Raw genomic sequence first — 19110 nt, 5'->3', positions numbered from 1 at the left:
TTGAACTTGAAAATCAGATCAATATGGAGGCAAAATGATTTTGCATCATGTATAGGGATTTATCAGTGAGAGATCGTCCTTGTTTCTAAAATTCTGTACAAACGGACTACAATTTTTTGACTGATAATGGTGCAAAATTTCAGGTTTAATTATATGTTTAATCACACATACATGCATACACACAAAAATGTTTTGTTGTTTGTGTTCAGAACTATCAGAGTTGCCATTGATTGATATATCCATGGTTGATTTAGCCCCCCCCCCCCCCCCTCCCATTCCCCTATCAGTTCAGAGTGTATAGTCCATGTTTGAATGACAGAAAATGAACTAATATTTGAATTGATTAATCAACTCTAACCTCACTCGCTCTCACTCCTTTGGTTTTTCATTACTCATTCATTTATAACTCATTCTAGCATGTTATTGGTTTTGTTTGGTGTCTTTTTCAAAGAAAATGTAAAAAGCTGATTGGGTGAATACAAATTAGAACATTGTCAAATATCTTCTCATCCCTATTGATCCCTCCAACAACTGTCTCTCCACGACTTTAAAATATTGATCTCTCTCCCTCTCTCTCTCTCTCTCTCCATCTCTAGTTACCCCCCCCCCCTTCTCTCTCTCTCTGTCTATCTCTCTCTTTCTATTCAGTATAGATAGATGAAATTTGCACTGCTATTGTCCATGTATGTAAGGATAGTAGGAGGCAGCTAGATAGCCCGTAACATTGTATTAATTGCAATTTGTAGTTCTTAAAGACATTACAAAATGTGCACTTACAGGAAGAAAACAAAATCAGAATTTAAAAGTTGCTGGAAGTAGGGGAAAAGAGGAATTGGAATAATGGTACCAAAATGATATAACATAAGAAAAAGAACAATTTATAATAAGAAATTAAAAAATTGAAGAAAGTACAACAAATACATAGGAATAATTGTCCAAAAACAATATGACAATAGAGTCCGTACATGTTAGATGGAGATAATTGTACCATGTACATGTACAACTAAATTATTCATACCCCTTGTAAATTTGATGTCTTGGTGGGTTTTTTTGTCACTCAAGAATGAAAGGTGAACCATTTCAATTAGGGCCTTTGTTGTGATACTTTTTTCTTAAGAAACAGAAATCGGGACAAATAAATTTTTCATATACTTAAAAATTACACAACTTGGTAAGGTACTAAGGTTATGAATAATAATAATAAAAACTATTTCTTTTATGGCGCTTTTTCAGGAGGGCCCTATCAAAGCGCCTTACAATAATAATTCAGTTATTAACTGATAAGTGAATATATAAACAAGTTAATATTCAACATGTATGTGATGTTTAAAAGTGAGTTGTTTTTATCTGTTCCAATGACTAAAATCCATATAAGAGCAAGAAATTGCAAATATCCTAAAAGTCATATCGTTCCAACCTGGTAAATTTTATGAAAATACCAAAATTGCATTTATTAGCACATTAAGTTTATACAAAAGCATATACAATGTACAGCATATTAAGAAACATAAGAGTAATAGAAATATATTATGTACATGTCTCAAAACACTTTAGCATTTCATGAAAAGCAAACCTGTACTCCAATATAGTCCTGAACAAAAATATAAACGATTTTCAAATAGCCATTGACAACAAAGTACCTTGTCATTTTTATGGATACATCTTATAATAATAATAATAATAATAATAATAATGGTGGCTTCTTATATAGCGCACATGTCCGTCACGTTGATTTATGATTTCATTACTCTTTTCCACTCCCTTGTTTTCCTATTCATACATGTGCAGCTACACAATTTTACTAACGGCACATGTAATATGTACCTGCGCTTTCACAATTATCTGAGCCTGAGGGATTCTGTATACTCCAAGGGCTATAGAGTACCGAAGCTGTGACGTCATAAAAATCCATTTTTAGATTTTTTTTTTTCTTCATTTTCCGAAAGAGCATAAAAAATAATGTCGAAATGTCGAAAACCAATTGAATATATGTTAAGTATTGGCTGAGATATGACCATCTGAATAAATATATTTCCTATAGGAACTCAGTGTTATATGCCCTGGCTCCTAATAATATTTAACATATTCAATTGGTTTTCGACATTTCGACATTATTTTTTACGCTCTTTCGGAAAATGAAGAAGACAAAAATAAGAAATTCTAAAAATAGATTTTTGATGACGTCACACTTCACCGCTCTATTTATGCATAAATAAAAGCAGGTAGTGGTGTATCAGCAACTAGTTTTCAGGCACAGACCCATGTCAGTCAGTCAATGTACGTGAACAGTGTCTGCACTGTGAGACTATGCTGACAGCATACTGCATTTACATGTAAGCTCTGTGTCTAGTTTAGCTGCTTTGGACATTTGACATAGACAGGGCTATAGGCTCTACTCAAGGCTTTATGAATTGTGCTAAATTTTCAAATCAGAGTCTGTGCCTGCAAACTAACCAGCAGCCTGGGTTCAAGTCACAAATATTTACCAATTTCTGGATATGCCATTGTTAAGGTATGTTATCTCCAAGGAAATTCCAAGTTACTTTGTCCAATACATTACCGACTCTAATTGGATATTGGATTTTTTTTTTCCTTCTGAAAATTGTACTGATTTGATAACCTGACCATAGCTTGGTTAGTTGTTTCCGAGGATATATCTATCCACTATGATACTATCAATGTTCATTTTGTTCAGTATTACAGGAAACTTGGTAACGTATGGGACTCAAGAAGGCTAACTTCCATAGACTTGCCCTCTTTTAAATTGATGTTCAGAAAACTTTAGTTGAATTACATATTAAAGATCATACACTGAAACAACCTCCTTTACCAACCACCTGTATAGAAAGACCAACCATTTATAAAGACTATAATTTCTCCTTCTTGGAATGGAAAGTGTTTCTTATTGAAAGGGCAAGTCCCCTCCAAAAATAACTTATTTTCATTAGAAGCAGAAAAATCAGACAAACCAATCAAAAAAAGTTTGAGTAAAATCTGATAACTAATAAGAAAGTTATGAATTTTTGATGACATAAAAAACAATACAAACTGGCAACTCACTCATGAGTCTGTGACGTCATTGCCCCACTATCCACTAATTGTTTTCTTTACATTTATAATATGAATTTCCTATTTCCCCCCTAAATATCATATTTCTTCACACCAGCATCCAAGTTAGATTGATAGTAATATGTTTTTGTGTGAATGCACTAATAGAGATTATTTTTTTCATTAATTTTGATAAACTATTTATATAAAAATCAATAATTATGAATATAAATTATTCAGAAAATAGTATCAGTTCTTCAAAGTTCATAAACGATTTTGTGAAGTGCCATGCACGCAATATGATACAAATCATATACATGTACATGTAACCTGGGCAAAAGCATGGGAAAATCAAGTTTTGGGGGATAAATAGGGAAATTAATGGGATTAAAATATATAAAGCAATTGATAAATAGTGAGGACATGACGTCACAAACTGGTAACCAAATTAGCAATTTGTGTAGTGATTTCCATTGTTCCATGGTTTTACATACTTTTTCAAAAATTCACAACTTTCTTATTAGTTATCCAATTTTGCTCAAACCTTTTTTTATTGGTTTGTCTGATTTTTCTGCTTCTATTGTAAGTTAGATATTTTTGGAGTGGACTTGCCCTTTGATGTATGATAGGAACCTGTACATAAAGATCACCTGCTCATAAAGACTGATTTTCTTGTTTCCCTTGAGCGGTCTTTTTACCCTTTGCTACTGGCCATAAAGGAAAGATCTGATGTATCAATAAAGTTGTGTAGTGACTGCTAGAAAACATATTTTCCAGCCTTATAAAAAGTTTGTTATTGTCCAAAATAATTCCTGCAGGCAAGTGGATATTTCACAAAAACAAGCTTCATTGTAAAACATGAAAAACAGTACCATATCAATTTGGAATGTTTGAATTTTTAACAAAATTAATAGATGAGCCCTCACATTTTATCAAAGAAATAAACTTCTGAAGAAAGCAAAATCTTAAAGCTTAGTAAAAAGCAACATTTTATACAAGATGTTAAAATTAGATTCAGAAGCAATAAAGAGTGAACATATTGAGACAGAAAGGAGTTCCTGGATCAATTGTGTGTGTCCATTACAGGGCCTACACGCCTCTTACTCTTTCCCCTTTCACTGATGCACAGAACAGATGTATGAACTGTAGAAAGAAAGTCAACCAAACTTGTGATTTTGATCTACCACATAATCTTTATCTTTAATAAATAATAAAAGATGAAAAATGGGAGGCTTTTCAGGTCTTCACTTTGACTTTCATCAAATAAAAGATAAATTATGTTTCTCAGGTGTAAGGCACAATATTTTTGTTGTTGAAAAAAAAAAACACACAATGTGGTTATTCTTGACTAGACACATGTACATCTCCAGTCACAATGTCCAAGTACTGCACAACAGGGATCTGTGAAAGGACAATAGTCTTAGCAGCTTCATCCTGCTCATTCATGGTGACCTGAACAGCTTGGAGATTGGTATCATGGTCATGGATCTGAATCTCCTGCGTATGCATCTGAAGCTGCGGCTGGTACTGGACGATGGTCTCCTCTACAAGTTGGGGCTCACTGTTCTGGAGTTGGATGAGCTGCCAGGCAATATCTGGTTGGATGTGAGTCTGTTTATGCGCCTCGAGGTCTATCTCTGCTTTGAACATCTTACCACAGTTTTCGCACATGTAAGGGCAGTCCTTCCAGTGACCAAACTTATGTTTCTCAATGTATCTTTTGTTGGGCGTGGTAAAGGGACAGTGAGTGCAGGAGTAAAGAGGACGAGAGTCTTTTTTGTGGACCTCCATTATATGCCTCTTGATGTTGGTCTTCCAGTGGGTCTTGAAGGTACATTCTGGGCACTGGAAGACGTCCCTGGCCATGGCATGGATTCCTTCATGACGACGTAAGATCTTTTTTGTTTTGTACGACTTGCCACAAATATGGCACGCATAGGGCCTGTCTTCTGAATGAACGACCATGTGTTCAATGATGGCTCGGCGGTCATGGCAAGTTTTCCCACACTCCTCGCACTTATAGATCCGGGGATGTGAGGGGGGACATCCTTTCCTGGTGTGCTTCATAAGGGCCTTGTATGTATCAAATACAGTCTCGCAAACCTCACACACGCGACTGCTGGGATCATCATAGTGCCTTTCGAGATGGGATTTGAATTCTTCTGAAGACTTTGTTGTGAACCCACACATCTTGCACATCTTCTTGTTTTTCCTCTTTGGTTTTTTGTTGCTTCCCTCACTCTTCTTTGATTTCTTACGCTTTTTGTTTTTCTTGGATTGTTTGTTTTCCTTGTTTTCCCCCTGCAGCATTTTTGTTTCCTCACCAACTGTTTGGAAGCCCACATCACTATTTGTCTGGAGCATCTGCAAGATCTCCTTCTCAATATGTTTGCTTTCAGCCACCTGCCTGGCAAACGCCAGGTCTGTGCTTTCCCCTGCAGCTTCCTCTTTCATTCCATTATCTTCCTCCTCGGCTGCCTGCACCTCGGTATCAGCCACAGTGCCGGGTTCATCAGGGTCAAGTTTCACTAGACCCACCACATCTCCAGGATGCATACTGTGCATGTGAGATGCAACCACAGTCTTGTGAGTGGACGAAAAGTCATTGCACAACTTGCAGCAGTACACTTCCACCATGTACACAGCAAGGTGCTTCTTCAGGTTCAGCCACTGAGCCTCATCCATCTTGAAGTCTGGTCATGAATACCAATTAACAAAGAAGCTGTGAAAGAAAACAAATGTGAGAGTATTGAATTAATGAAACAAAATCATGTGCAAAGACAGGGAAATAATGAAATGAACTTTGGAAATTTAAGAGAGCAAGTATTCTCAGAATTATTTGAAACTCAAAGCTTACAGAGCATGATGTAGGCTGAGCAAACAAAGCAAGGTTGACAAATAATAATAATAATTACAATAACAATAACAATAACAATAACAATAATAATAATAAAATTGAAAATAACAGCAAAAACAACAATAGCAGTTATAGATCTATGCCAACCTTTACATTCAGCTTCCAGTTTCAGGGAGGTTTCTATCAATTGCATACAGCATATGATACTATGGGAATAATCTTTCAAAAATCAGGGAGGCGTTAAATTTGTATGGAGTCATACTGGAGTGAAGTATCAAAAAAACAAATTTTCAGGGAGGCCGGACGGTTGGCATCTTTGCAATAGGCCCTAATAAAATAATGCCTTAATAAAGCCTACATGTAGACCTCTAGATCTACAGTACTTAAATAATTGATGGGAGGGGGGAAGTAAATATATGAAAGAGAAAATTACTTAGCGATAGCATAATATCACACTCAATACTCAATAGAGTCAAGAGTGCAGCTGTTCTGTGAATGTGATGATCGGTCATGAAATATAATTAAAGTGGAAGAAGCATTTTTAATGGTTTTTGTTTTGTTTTGTTTACACAAACGTCACCAGGCCATGGTCTAGAAATCGTTGCAGGCTTGCAAAGTGTCAAAGACATGCAATTTGCAAAGAGTCCCCTACTCTACTAAAAATGCACTAGCCCTGTGCAGTGGGCTGTGCTGTAGTCGAGACCAGTTGCCAGTGATTCCCTCCCAACACAGACCCCGTCGGCAAATGCACGGCAACTAACTACGCCGTAACGGCCGAGCGCCTGAGCTGAACGACGTGCCGTGCGATCGGGAAGGCGGACAAAGTTACTGGCATCATTCCCGCACCAACCACTGTACCGTAACACATGAATACGCCATACATTCAGTCGACTAACATTCACATGATAAATTATTAGGCTATTCGCAATTGTTCTAATGCTATCAACGCAAAAAATATGACAGAATTGTCGACTTACATACAATATGTACCATAGCAGACGCTTTCCTGTAATAATGAACAAATTACTCACCAGAAAATCGCTGCTACTCTCGAAAAATTTCAGCGTGTTGTTTCGCCGTCCATAAAATTTCAGGAGGAAGCTCCTCAAAAGAGCGCATGCGCAGCTCAAACGTGTGCCTTCTATCCTGCTATTCGCTGATTCTTCATTTCGTCACTTCCGTTGAATTTTCAGCATACGTCAGTTAGGAGGCCAGGGATCAGCGAAGATTTATCATCACCATACTCGTTTATTATGTATTTATGCCTGGGTGATACAAATATCAGGGCATGTGAGTTAAAGTCTCACCTCCCTGCAAATATGTTATCTCTACAAAATAGAATAGATACATAAACGGACATATCAATCAATCAGTCAATCAATAATTCAATCGATCAATAAACGAGGGCTATAATCTGTCTACAGAAAATATCACGAAAAAGTAATAGGGCTAATTGATAGGAGGAGTAAAAAATACCATAGAATGTCACTTAAATTGGCAGCCAAGGGAAATTGTATGATCGTGTCTAATAACAATAATTTGTGCCTTACTCACTTTCTCTTACTCCTTAATTGTCAGCTTCGGTTAATTTGTTTTCAAAGCTGAGGAAGAGAATGAACTTACATTTAGGAAAAGCTCTCAAGGTAAAAAATAATTCAATTCAAATTTTTTTCCGGTTTTATTAAAAATATACCAAATAAAAATTCCCAAGACTGACAATACTCGGTTCACGTGGTATCATATAAAAATGAAATAAAAACAGTATAGGCCTATTTAAAAATTCAGTAATAAGCTACAAAATGGTATGTTAATATCATACTACAATATAAAGATATCGATTTTAGGTGAAGGATAAGTAAACTATAAATTAGAAGATTTAGAAATTAGAAAAAAATTTCTTCTCACTCAGTTTTCCTGAAATTAGGAGAGCCATAACTTACATGCCTTTAAAAAAAAAGAGGGGGTGTCAATATGTCAGAGGTAAAAATAATAATTTGTATCTACTCAAAATATAACTGGACTAATCCACTTCTGGATCTGGAGAAGTTGTTTTAAATGTACACAGTTTTTTGCCCTTAGCGCCCCCCCCCGGGCCACATGGGGGCCATGTTTGCCATTTGAACAAATTAGGATCCCCTATATCCCCCTAAGGACGATTCCTGCCAAGTTTGGTTAAAATCTGAAGAAGAAGATGAAAATGTAAATGTAAAAGGTTTACGACGGACGGGGACGGACTCAGGCGAGCGAAAAAAATAGATTATTATGGTAGTTTTGGGCAAGAAGGAGCAACAGAAGATTTAATTTGTTTTTTGAGGATTGAGAGATGTACTATGGCGGCCTTGGCGTATAAGCGGGTGAGGGGGGGGGGGGTAACCTCGCTTATTACGTGGAACTTCCTATACGTGAGGGACCGCTACTCATAAAACGGGAAGGGGGACACTATTTATAAAGGAATAGGACCGTTATAACGTGAGATGAGCCTCGCTATTTATAATTCAAATTGTTGGTCATTACTCATATTAAGTACTGCCATTCCTAATACGAAATCGGCGTGGGGTCAAGGGGGCTGAGCCCAATGAAGCTCAGGGGTTTTAGGCATTTAATTATGGTCAGATGATCAACCAGGTGCTCATCTTAGAGCCCTTGGTGGGGTCCAGGGAGTAGAGCCCCCGGAAACCCAACGGTTAATAATGGTCAGATGAATATCCAGGGTCAGATTTTCATATTTTGAAACCTCATTTCTTTCTCTCTTTGTTTCATTTTCTCTTTAACATCCCTTTTTAACAGTACATTTTTAATTATTTTTGTTTGCTCCCGAATATTTGAAAATCGCGCCGGCCGCAAATTCGCTCAGTGGGGGGTTGGGAGGGGGGGGGGGGTGGGAGTGCGCACTATTTTTTTTGGGGGGGGGGGGGGGGGGGCCGGGGGGCACGTTCCTGTTTGCCAGTACATTTTTGGTGAATTTGGGGCTCAACACTTTTTGGGGGCCCCCTGTACCCCCCCCCCCCTAGATCCGCCACTGAAAGTGGGACCTCTTCATGTTTTGAAGATCTGTGGATATTCGGGGTTATTGCAGTAGGCCTAATGTGCTAACTGTGAATTAATATGGTCAGAATTGACAAAAGACTTAACTCCGTTTCATTGACAATCAGCCATGCATGAAGTCTTTCGTCTACGGCTGATTGTGAACGAAACGGAGTTACGTCTTTTGTAAATTCCGTTTGTTGCTACGGCAGGCAGCCAGTGAAAACGTATTCGTTTAATCAAATTATGGAAATGCAAGCATCACTTTAACAGATCTTTGTTATTCCAGGCTCATTTTTCCTGATTGAGGTGTAATATGAAAGAGCAGAAAATTAACTTTCTAGAAATGTGAATTTTTCTTCTTAATTCAGATACCGCCTGCCAAATAACTTTTTGGTTTTCTTCCTTCAAATTGCTTTTAATCATTCATGCGTGAAATGTGCATCATATGAGTTGCATCAAATGAAAGAGGAGGATCTAAGCTTTACAAATATGTGTCATTTATTAATTATAATTGTGATTACCGGTAAGTTATGATAAAACATTGATAATTCTCGGTTTCGTTTTTTCTGGGTCGCACTGTATATGTATATTTATTCATGGTTTCCATTGATTGGGTTAGTCATCATTTTGTCCTGGTCAACTTTTCATTACTTTCCCAGTCCACATTATTAGCAGATACTTTCCACACGCCCGTAGACTGACTATTCTCCGGCTGAATGAATGATTTTTGTTTTCTTTAGTGTCTTCTGGCAGTATCGATTTTCTTTCTCTCCTCATTCTTTCCTCTTCCTTTTTATGTACATTTCCGCTTTATATTTTCCCTCCTTTAATTTCAGGCTGCCAACAGGGAAAGGTAGTTGTTTACCCCCCCCCCTCCCCCTCCCCCCCCCCCCCCGCCGCCGTTAAGGTCAAGAATAAAATACTTTTAAACTATACGCGCCTAATTATCATCAAGTGGGGAACTACAAAGTGGCCTAAGTTTTCATGGCAATTTTGGCGCTCAAAATGAGTGACTGTTCCTTTTGTAAATTCGGCTATATGATTATCAAATGTTCATTAATCAATCCTCTCGGTCTTTTATTGTGTATGTTACATGTCCCTATAGTATTTTGTTATGATGGAACCAATCATTAACACGATATTCAACTCCTAAAGCAATTTTAATATCCTTATGCGTCACCTAGCTACTGTGAATGTGTGAACATAATAATAAACTTCTACAATGAAATATTAAGTAATCCGAACATAATTTTTATGGGACATAGAACTCTACTTTAGGGTCTTTAAATTGCCCTTGAGTTGAATTTTCGAAAAAAGTTGCGATCTGCTAATATTACGTTATTTGTGCTAAGACTGATCGAAATATCGTGATTAATGCAGATTTTGAAAGAATACTATCTCCGGTTAAGTTATAATATTGCACTTGATTCCATCGAACTTTGAGTCACATTGAAAGAAACACACAGGAAATTACCATATAAAAGCTAGGCCTATAAATAATAAGTATAGGAACAAGCCATCTTTACAATTATTTTTAAAATATTTTGTTTGTATACAACTTTATTACAGGCCAAAAATTGAAAAGCATTTATTTTCTTTTAAATTTGCGTTTGCAATGCTACCTTTAAAATAATGAAGAACGTGCTACTTATTCTCCAACAAACGTTATATTTGTCAAGTCGTTTTGCTGAGAGCAAACATGGTAAAATAAAATCTTTGATTTATCATTTTCTTATATTAGATTGTGAGATTCAAATTGTATGCTTAATTGATTTTTTGTATTGTAGTTTTATTAGGGTTTTCTGACGGGTTATTGAGAAGAAAATAATTTGGCCCAGTCCCAGACGTGAAAAACTGTGTAACGTCTAACACATTTCTTATGCATTTGATCTTTGATTTTGTAACTGTTCATACTTGATCTCATTTGATCATTCATCAGTCTCAAGCTATTAACTCATTCAATACATAGGTGAAAAGAAGAAGAGCTGTTTTACAGGAAGAGAAGAAGGGGAAGAGAAAAAATATGAACAAGTGCAAGAACAGGAGAAGGAGAAGTAGAACTAGAAGAAGAACTTTGAGGAGGAGGAGGAGGAGGAGGAGGAGGAGGAGGAGGAGGAGGAGGAAATGAATTATCAATTTAAACCTTTTTTATGATGACGATGATGATGATTCTATCTTCTAATGCTTTACAAATTTTTCATTTTGTGATTGGTTCCCTCGTAACATTAAATCTAATTTACATTTTTCTTATGTACAGATCCTCTGATGTTTTCCAGCAGATGTACTACTGACTGAATTCCTGTATGCTTTCCTTTGTGCAAGCCATGCAGTGACAGTGGACTTCCATTACATTACCTCTTTAACACCAGGGAAGAAATAACGATTGCAGAATGGCGAATCAAATAAGCCTGTCATGGATGAGCAAACATAAGAATATATGGAGGCTTTTTTGGAATGCACCTTCAAATTCAACTCCCAAGAATTTTTCTATTGGACAAGTCATTAACCTACACAATCTTGGGAGAGTTTCTCCAGTTCATCATAACTGCTTCCTTGCAAGACTGTCCCACAACAGCGTAAAACACTATTCTCAGCTACCTGCACACCAAGGCTTATTCCATGTGACAATGCCAGACCTAGATGAGGGCAGGAGTCCCTCAAAATCTCCTGAGAGGAAAACATACAGCGGTAAACCCAAAGTAACAGAGAGTGAAGTGCAATATTTGTATAACAAGGAAATGGTCAGTGCGAGCCAGTATATGCAAAGAGAAAGGGACAAGTTAATGTCAGAGCCAAGGTCCCAGATAGAGTCATATCATGCTAAGTACACCCCACGGTTGTTCTACCTCGAGAGGGAACAATATTCATCGACAGCTGTCTGTTTACCTAGGAAAGATGTCACATCTATAGATATGTCACACAAGGAATTTCTTGAAAAGATTATGGTGGATAAAAATGCTCACTTTCCTATCTCTTCCATTATGGACTGCATCAAGTCACTTGGTAGGAACTCTGATGAATGGTTGATAGATTTGAATAACGATGTGCGATTCCTTAGGCTTAGCATCATTATCAAAGCGGTTTGTCCCTCCATGACTACAGAAGAGCTAGCAGAAGTTTTGACACTTCTAGCTCGAGCGCAGATAAGGACGAGAAACTTTGTTCTTCCAACCCTGTATGACGAGTGTTGCAACAGAGTAGGTAGCATGGACCTCAGGACGCGACTCCTTTGCTTGGACTCATGGAGAATGATCGGGTATCCTGTGCCACGTTTTTGTGAGGAAGCATTTGCCGCTTGCAGGCATGATGTATCTAACATGAGTACCGCAGAACTTCTCCAGCTTATTTACCTGATTGGAGAGAATCGTGGAGCACCTGAGGGACTTGAAGAGGGTCTTGTTAAGCTATTACCAGACCACTTGACCTCCCTTTCTCTCACGGAACTTGGGACAGTTTGTACAGGTCTCTTTAAATCCCAGACCTCTCCTCGAACATCAGACCTGATGATGGAGATCTCTGACCATGTCTGCAGCAGTGACATCCAGAGTGTTCATAGTTTCTTCATCGTCGGTATCCTCAAGCACTTCAGGCGGCAATACACAGGCTACCAACATTTCTTCCAGTATGTAGCAAATGCTGTAGCTCCTTTCCTGCATCTGTACCCGCTCATGTCCTGCATGCAGATCTTACTGACCTATGCAACCATGCACATCTGCCATCCACAACTCTGTGACAACCTGGCTCATGAGATCACGCACCGGGCCGATCAGTGGCGGTCGAAGGATGCGACCAAAATCCTCTGGTCATTTGGGACTCTTCAGTATCTACCAGACAAGCCATACTTCTTGCCAACTGTCATGGAGCAGCTGATCGAACTACAGGGGGAGATGGAGGAGTATCCTCTCAACTTGGTGTCCAGTCTTCTCTCCTTGGCATATCTTCAGCGTTACCCATGGGAACTCATCAACAGATTGTTCAGCCCAGACTTCTTACATACAATCATAGGTAACCAGAGTTTAATGCATTATCTGTATTGATGCAATATATTTTAATGTTTTGACATTCAAGTAACATTACCAAAATAGCATAGGGTTCAATGTTATTTGAAATGTTGAGAATTTAATTCTTAGGAATAAAAGGGTAGTATTAATTCAACCTTTTTTAAATACACTTTTGTAAGACGAGTTATCAACTTATCATTGTGAATGCTAGTGATATTCATCATCGTAAATTCTTAAATTTTTGAAGTATTGTATTGACTTTGCTACTTGTATCTTTGATTGCATAAGTGAAAATGAATGCTGCCATTAATTTCAATAAAAGTTGACAGAGCAGTGCTCTAATTCAGAGTTGTATTTCACCAGAATAGAAGATATTGGAAGTTTGGAACCCTGGAATCATGAAAAATATAGAAAATGAAATGGTTAGCTTGTCTTTCATATTCATGCTGATTATAAAACTTACTGAAACCAAACTTTCATTTTATGTCCATCAGCATTCATGGACGAAACCAGGATTGACTTGAGGAGGGACATGCTACTACTGGATAGGGCCGTGGAGATTGAGTGCCCAGAGTATAATGGGAACAGGCTTGATGAGGTAGGTAGTAACAAAGAAACCTGATCTAACACATTCACCTCCATCTCTGCAGAGTAAAAACAAAAAAAAACCCTGTCTTGATTATCCTTTTGCAGTATATGGGCAAGCAGGCCAAGTCAAGAATAATCAACTCTGTTTTTAATAGCAGATTGATGCAGGTTTGAATCGAAACCATCAATCTGTGGAAATAAGTCTAGAAATTTATCATAAGAAAATAATTAGCCTACACATATATGCATCATAATGGTGTCAAATTTAAGATGTATGCTATAAAATGTAATTTCTTAAATGGGCTTTTGTTGATAAAATTATATAACACTGCACTGTTTTATAATGTTAATCATTTTGGCCCAGTTTCGAAAGAAACTAAGCAAATGTACATTATTAAAACATAGAATGATAATTTATTGTATGAAAATGCCTTTAGAAAGGGATTGTTAAATATCATGTTAAATCAAAAATAGAATTAACCAACATGCAATGATTCATCTTCCATTTTTTTTTCTTCCAAAAAACAGTCTATCATGTTGAGATCTGAGATTCACTCCAGTATAGCGCCATCCGTCGGTCAGCAGATGGCCACTAGGTCGGACGTACGCTTCATCGCTGGACTGGTCAGAGCTGCTGTAGGCCTGAAGGAACATTACAAGATCCATGCTATTCTACCTCATTTTAACACCTTAGGTAATATTCACCGTGACCACTGTGGCATCTATGCCTTATGAGCTGTATAGTTAGAATTATTTCATATATTTGCCTCAAAATGTATTCTGCATTGGTTTTATTTCAAAATTCTCATTGACAAGCTTTTCTGGCAATATTTACAAAAGGCAAATCCTAAACCCTATATTAGAGCCCAGTGTACTATTTGAGATATTATGTAAAGAGATATAGATACTAGATAGAGTAGAGTGGCCTTGGAAGTTGGAACTGGGAGATTAAATTTTCAAAACCAAGTTAGTTTTCTAGCGACCTTAAAGGTAAAGACCAGTATTGGAAACGCCCCAATTTCAAAAAATGAAATGGAAGCTCTCATTACCAATCATGTGAAAGAATATGTTTTGACTAATACATTATGATAAAAAATTTGCCTGGAAACCGCCTACTAATTCATATATTTGGTAAATTTGTTTCTCTCATGGTCTGTGAGAGATATAGGATAGTCCCATATACATCTTTCTGTGTATAGTGCTTGTAACTTTACGAAGAATGGGCCAAATTTCTTATCATTTTGATGATTCCAGAACCTTGCAGATGCTAGATGCTAGATGATCAACCTTTTCTGATCGATTCCACAACGTTTCTTTCACAATGCAATCGCATGACCATAACTGGTCTTTACCTTTAAGCAAGTTACAACTCTTCTGTCTCATAGTTCATTGAATAGGACTTTAAGCTGTAGATGCCCCTTGTGTACACAAGAATATTTTTTTGTTTTATATTACGGCAAACAAAAAAAGAGCATCAAAATCAATCAACAACAAAATTTTAAAAATAGAATTGTATCTGTTGAATCAAGACAGTGATTGTTAACATTTCTGTGAAAATACTACCAGTCTCTAAACCCTATTTCCTTTGCTACAGATATTGAAGTTCATCTCAATGAGCACAACCAGCCAATCCCCTTTGAGTCTGGCGAGCCCTCGGCAGACGCATTCAGCCGAGGATCAGACGAGGACTCCAACAGCTTCCTCAGCTCCAGGAAACGATCTGCAAACCAGAAGTGCAAGAACGCGGTTGCTCTGTCATCCAATCTTATTACCACCATGACAACAGGTGGTGATGCTTCGAAGGAGCCTGGTGTGACCGCAGCAGAGACCCCGCTGGAGCTCAGGGATGTTAGAGATGGTCCGAAAAGGATAAAGGATAAGAGGAGAAATGTCAAGCGTATTCTACAGAAACCTGTTCCTGCCCCAGATCATTCAAATGAAAAGTGGTAGGATACAATTTTTTTAAAGATGATAAGATTCTATATCAAAGTTCACTACAAAAACTAAGATAAAAAAGAGGTGAATACCAGGTAATCAGAATTTTGTGTTAAAATTGATAATAATAATAATAATACTCAGTTTTTAGCGCATATAACATAACAGGATAGCATGTCCCTATGCGCTTTAAATAGAAAGGAAAGAATTTCAAGAAAAAGTCATATGAATTAGAAAATCCACTTAAAAGCAAAAAAGTGCATGTTGTGTTGGACGCTGAGTTCATGGGTTCATGATTAAGTTTGAATATTATCATAAATTTCTTCAAGTGCTTTTCAAAGCTCAGGGAATTGTTATCAATACATATACAATGTACACAAGTCCAAGATACAAAGTTTGGAAGGGGAAACTTGGTGATGTATCAATTTTCTGAGATTCATTTGTTATTGCAATGATGTCTTTGTCTATGGGAAGGGTGTTTGTATGATGTGTGTTTGCTCTCTCTTCTTCAGGCTCGCCATAGTGGTATGGGCTAGGAACCACAGTCATTATGGAGGACACAAGCTCCTAGGTCAGCATGCTATGAAGAGAAGACAACTGGAACTACTGGGCTACCATGTCATAGATGTGAGTTCTCCTATATCTTATCCATCAGTGATGTAGTGAAGGCTGTCTATGAGACTCGGTCCGAGGCCAAGACCACTAAAATATGGCCTTGAGGCAAGACTAGACTAAAACACTGGTGTCGATCATATTGATGTATTCCCTGTTCAACCTTACATGTATGAAAGAATTCCTCTCAGAAGGAGACAGGCTTTTATTTCCCATATTTTAAAATTTAAATCATGGTCTGTTCTATGTTCTAGAATATCTATGGCATAGGTTGTTACAATGGACTGATCATATTCATTTTTGTGTTTTTTTTTATATTTAAAAAAAAATTGTAACTAAAAAATGTTGAAATAAAAAGGAGAAAATATCCTGCAAATGTTCCTGAATATGCATTGTGGTGTTTTGATTGAAACTCAGCAATGTTAATAAAATCTTTTTGTTTGAAAAGTTTTAGGCTTAAGATACAAAGAGTAAAACAAATTACCTGTTCACAATTGTGTGATTATAAGGGGTATGATCTACTCTCGTTACAGATTTTCTTTATTTAAAACATTTCTTAACATTGGTTTGACCTTTGACCTTGACAGATTCCATTCCAGGAGTGGTCCCAGATGATGAAGAACAGAGATCAGCAGGAGAATATCAAACATATCAAGAGGAAGATATTCAACAATTCACACTCATCAATATGAAGGTTCCTATCTGTAGAAAGCTGAAAAGAAAACTCCAGTCAGTCAATATGAGTGTTAGAATTGATTCAAGTTTCTGTCTAGCTATTTGTACACAATTCAGTAGTTAATTGTTGTATACAACAAAGATATAAACAGGAACTATAGCAAATATTTTGGGTCAGTGTTTCTATTGAGATCAGGAAATCTATTGTGTCGGCTAAGTTAGCAAGGTAAAAAAAAAATCTCAGGGCTTACTATCTTTCTCTCCCTTTCTCTATCTCTCTCTCTATATCTCCATCCCTGCCTAGTTCCCTCCCATTTTACCCTCTCTCTTTTAATAGCAATGTCCATACCAAACACTGAAGATGGATATTGTGTAAAACCCCCAAACAAGTTTCTTGATACCACTAAGCTTCATGCCTCTTCTCATAAAATGAGACTGCTGTTTCTCTCATATAACTTGTTAGATTATGAGTGTACTAGTACTCATTTCGCAGATGAATATCTCGACCATCAGCAAAAAAGAGAATCCGATGAACGGGGTAATAATATGTACTGTGCCTAGAAACAAAGTATTAGCGCATTATGAATGTGAGATATTATTATTATTATGATATCAAAGGTTACTAATGTTAATATGATATCTAATGTACATGTATAAAGAGTAACATGTGCCAAAATTTGAATAAATCATGAGCATTACTTTCTTGTGAATCATCAATCAAGCTAATTCATCTCACTTTTGCAACAAGAATGTAATCTGTACTAAATACATATATTTAAACTATGAGATATTTGGAAGTGGGAACAAAGATGATATATAAATATCTATGCAAATACACTTCTCTGCTGTTTTGTTTACCATTATTATTTGTCACTATACCTTTCTGTCTATTTGCGAGTATTCAAGATGTATTCTGGGTCGAGCCAGTTGATTGCACATCAAATAGATGATATGATCATAAGATGTACATGTCGATCCAGAATTACAACTTGATTAGTGAGTTTGATTTATCATCAATAAGAAGTTGTGTACGTGACACAGGTTTTACGGAACGCTTACTGGCATCAATATCTTATAAAGATATTAAGAATAGGTTTTTGATGAGAATAATTTTTTGGTGCTTAAAAGTACTCTTACAAATGCTTTTTTAATTAGTCAAGCTGCAGTAATTGTGATTTATTATAAGTGAAAATATTGGACATGTTATTTTCCCAAAAATGCATTCAATGGCACTCTGCATCTTACATATGTGTATCATGTATTGAACTGAAATATCAAATTAGTTGCTTTTTTCTTCTTCAAATTTTGTCCATTTTTAAAAATATTATCAGTGATTCTTCTTTACTCTTTTATGTTGCTGCCAGGAAAACATTGTTTTGATACTTATTTGCTACTTTGTAATAGGGCATTTTTTATAAAAGGCTATGGAATCAAATTTTGTTCAGTTGTATCTTACCGATACTGGTGATTAGCATTAGCATTACCAAGTATCAAATAGATTGTTGATTCTGTTTTTTTTTTAAATATATGATTGCTTTACTGATTGCATATGAAGCCTCTCTTGTGTGGTCTCATATTTAATTATAATTGTTATAATAATGGGATGTACCTGTTTAATGATCTTGTTTTATTGTATGAAATGGGCATTTATATCACCTTGTATGTTAATTTTGTCATCGTCGGATTTTAATGCTGCAAAAATTGACTGATGATATATAGCAGAATAAATTAACAATTCAAATACCAATATAAATTCTCATACCGGTATCAGTTTTTTAATTGTAGTGAAAGACTTTTATAGCGATTTTTATTTTTAGGGTACCAATCACGTAATAAAAATAATTTTTGTACAGGTAAGTTGTATAAAATCAAACCCCCCCCCCACCCCCCTAAAAATAAAAACAAACAAAAAATTACCTTGCTATGAAAAGCCTTCACACAGAACCCAAATTGCATTTCAATAGGTTCCATACGCATCTTTGTCTATGCAAGTGTCTACAGTTGTGTTGACTAGTCCATGCACAGCACATGGTATTTTTTGTTAATTGATGGTGTATTTAAATTATCTCATTATTGGAGGCAGCATTGGAAGCTCATATTCTGACTTCAGAGTAGCAGCATGAATTCCCTATTTCATACAGAACAAAATCTTGTTTGGTAGTTGGAACCCTAACTATTGACTTAGTGGTGCCTCATCATATTACTTGTAATGGATAAATAGGTCATATACAGTGTATATGGTGGATGGATGAACGGTTCAGTCATTTATTCATTAGTTGCTATTTTGGGTTGATTAGAAATTCTAATTTTGATTAACACTCTTCAAAATCTGGATATTTTCATTTCCATCTCTTTCTCAACTCTCCT

The 19110-nt window shown here is 36.6% G+C and overlaps 2 protein-coding genes across 3 annotated transcripts; one reads left to right on the top strand and one right to left on the bottom strand.

Moving 5' to 3' along the window:
* Window positions 1-3609: 3609 nt before the first annotated feature.
* Window positions 3610-7035, bottom strand: LOC100893012 (zinc finger protein 816). Of its 2 annotated transcripts, none has more exons than XM_011668000.2 (2): window positions 6883-6976; window positions 3610-5770 (listed from the first exon to the last, which is right to left on the bottom strand). In XM_011668000.2, the coding sequence occupies exon 2, from the start codon at window positions 5731-5733 to the stop codon at window positions 4387-4389; it is 1347 nt and encodes a 448-aa protein (XP_011666302.1). In that variant the 5' UTR covers window positions 5734-5770; window positions 6883-6976; the 3' UTR covers window positions 3610-4386. The 2 variants fall into 2 exon arrangements, with proteins under 2 accessions (XP_011666302.1, XP_003724907.1); XM_003724859.3 differs by having other exon boundaries at window positions 3611-5770; window positions 6937-7035.
* Window positions 7036-11311: 4276 nt separating this feature from the next.
* Window positions 11312-18492, top strand: LOC578574 (FAST kinase domain-containing protein 5, mitochondrial). The gene is made up of 6 exons (XM_030977139.1): window positions 11312-12937; window positions 13428-13531; window positions 14050-14215; window positions 15116-15467; window positions 15969-16083; window positions 16656-18492. Exons 1-6 carry the CDS (start codon window positions 11323-11325, stop codon window positions 16758-16760), a joined length of 2457 nt encoding a protein of 818 aa, XP_030832999.1. The 5' UTR covers window positions 11312-11322; the 3' UTR covers window positions 16761-18492.
* Window positions 18493-19110: the final 618 nt, after the last annotated feature.

This window comes from Strongylocentrotus purpuratus, unplaced genomic scaffold, assembly GCF_000002235.5.
Source record: "Strongylocentrotus purpuratus isolate Spur 01 unplaced genomic scaffold, Spur_5.0 spur5_scaffold_9, whole genome shotgun sequence".
NCBI classification, from domain to species: domain Eukaryota; kingdom Metazoa; phylum Echinodermata; class Echinoidea; order Camarodonta; family Strongylocentrotidae; genus Strongylocentrotus; species Strongylocentrotus purpuratus.
This window is presented reverse-complemented; position numbering and strand designations above follow the sequence as displayed.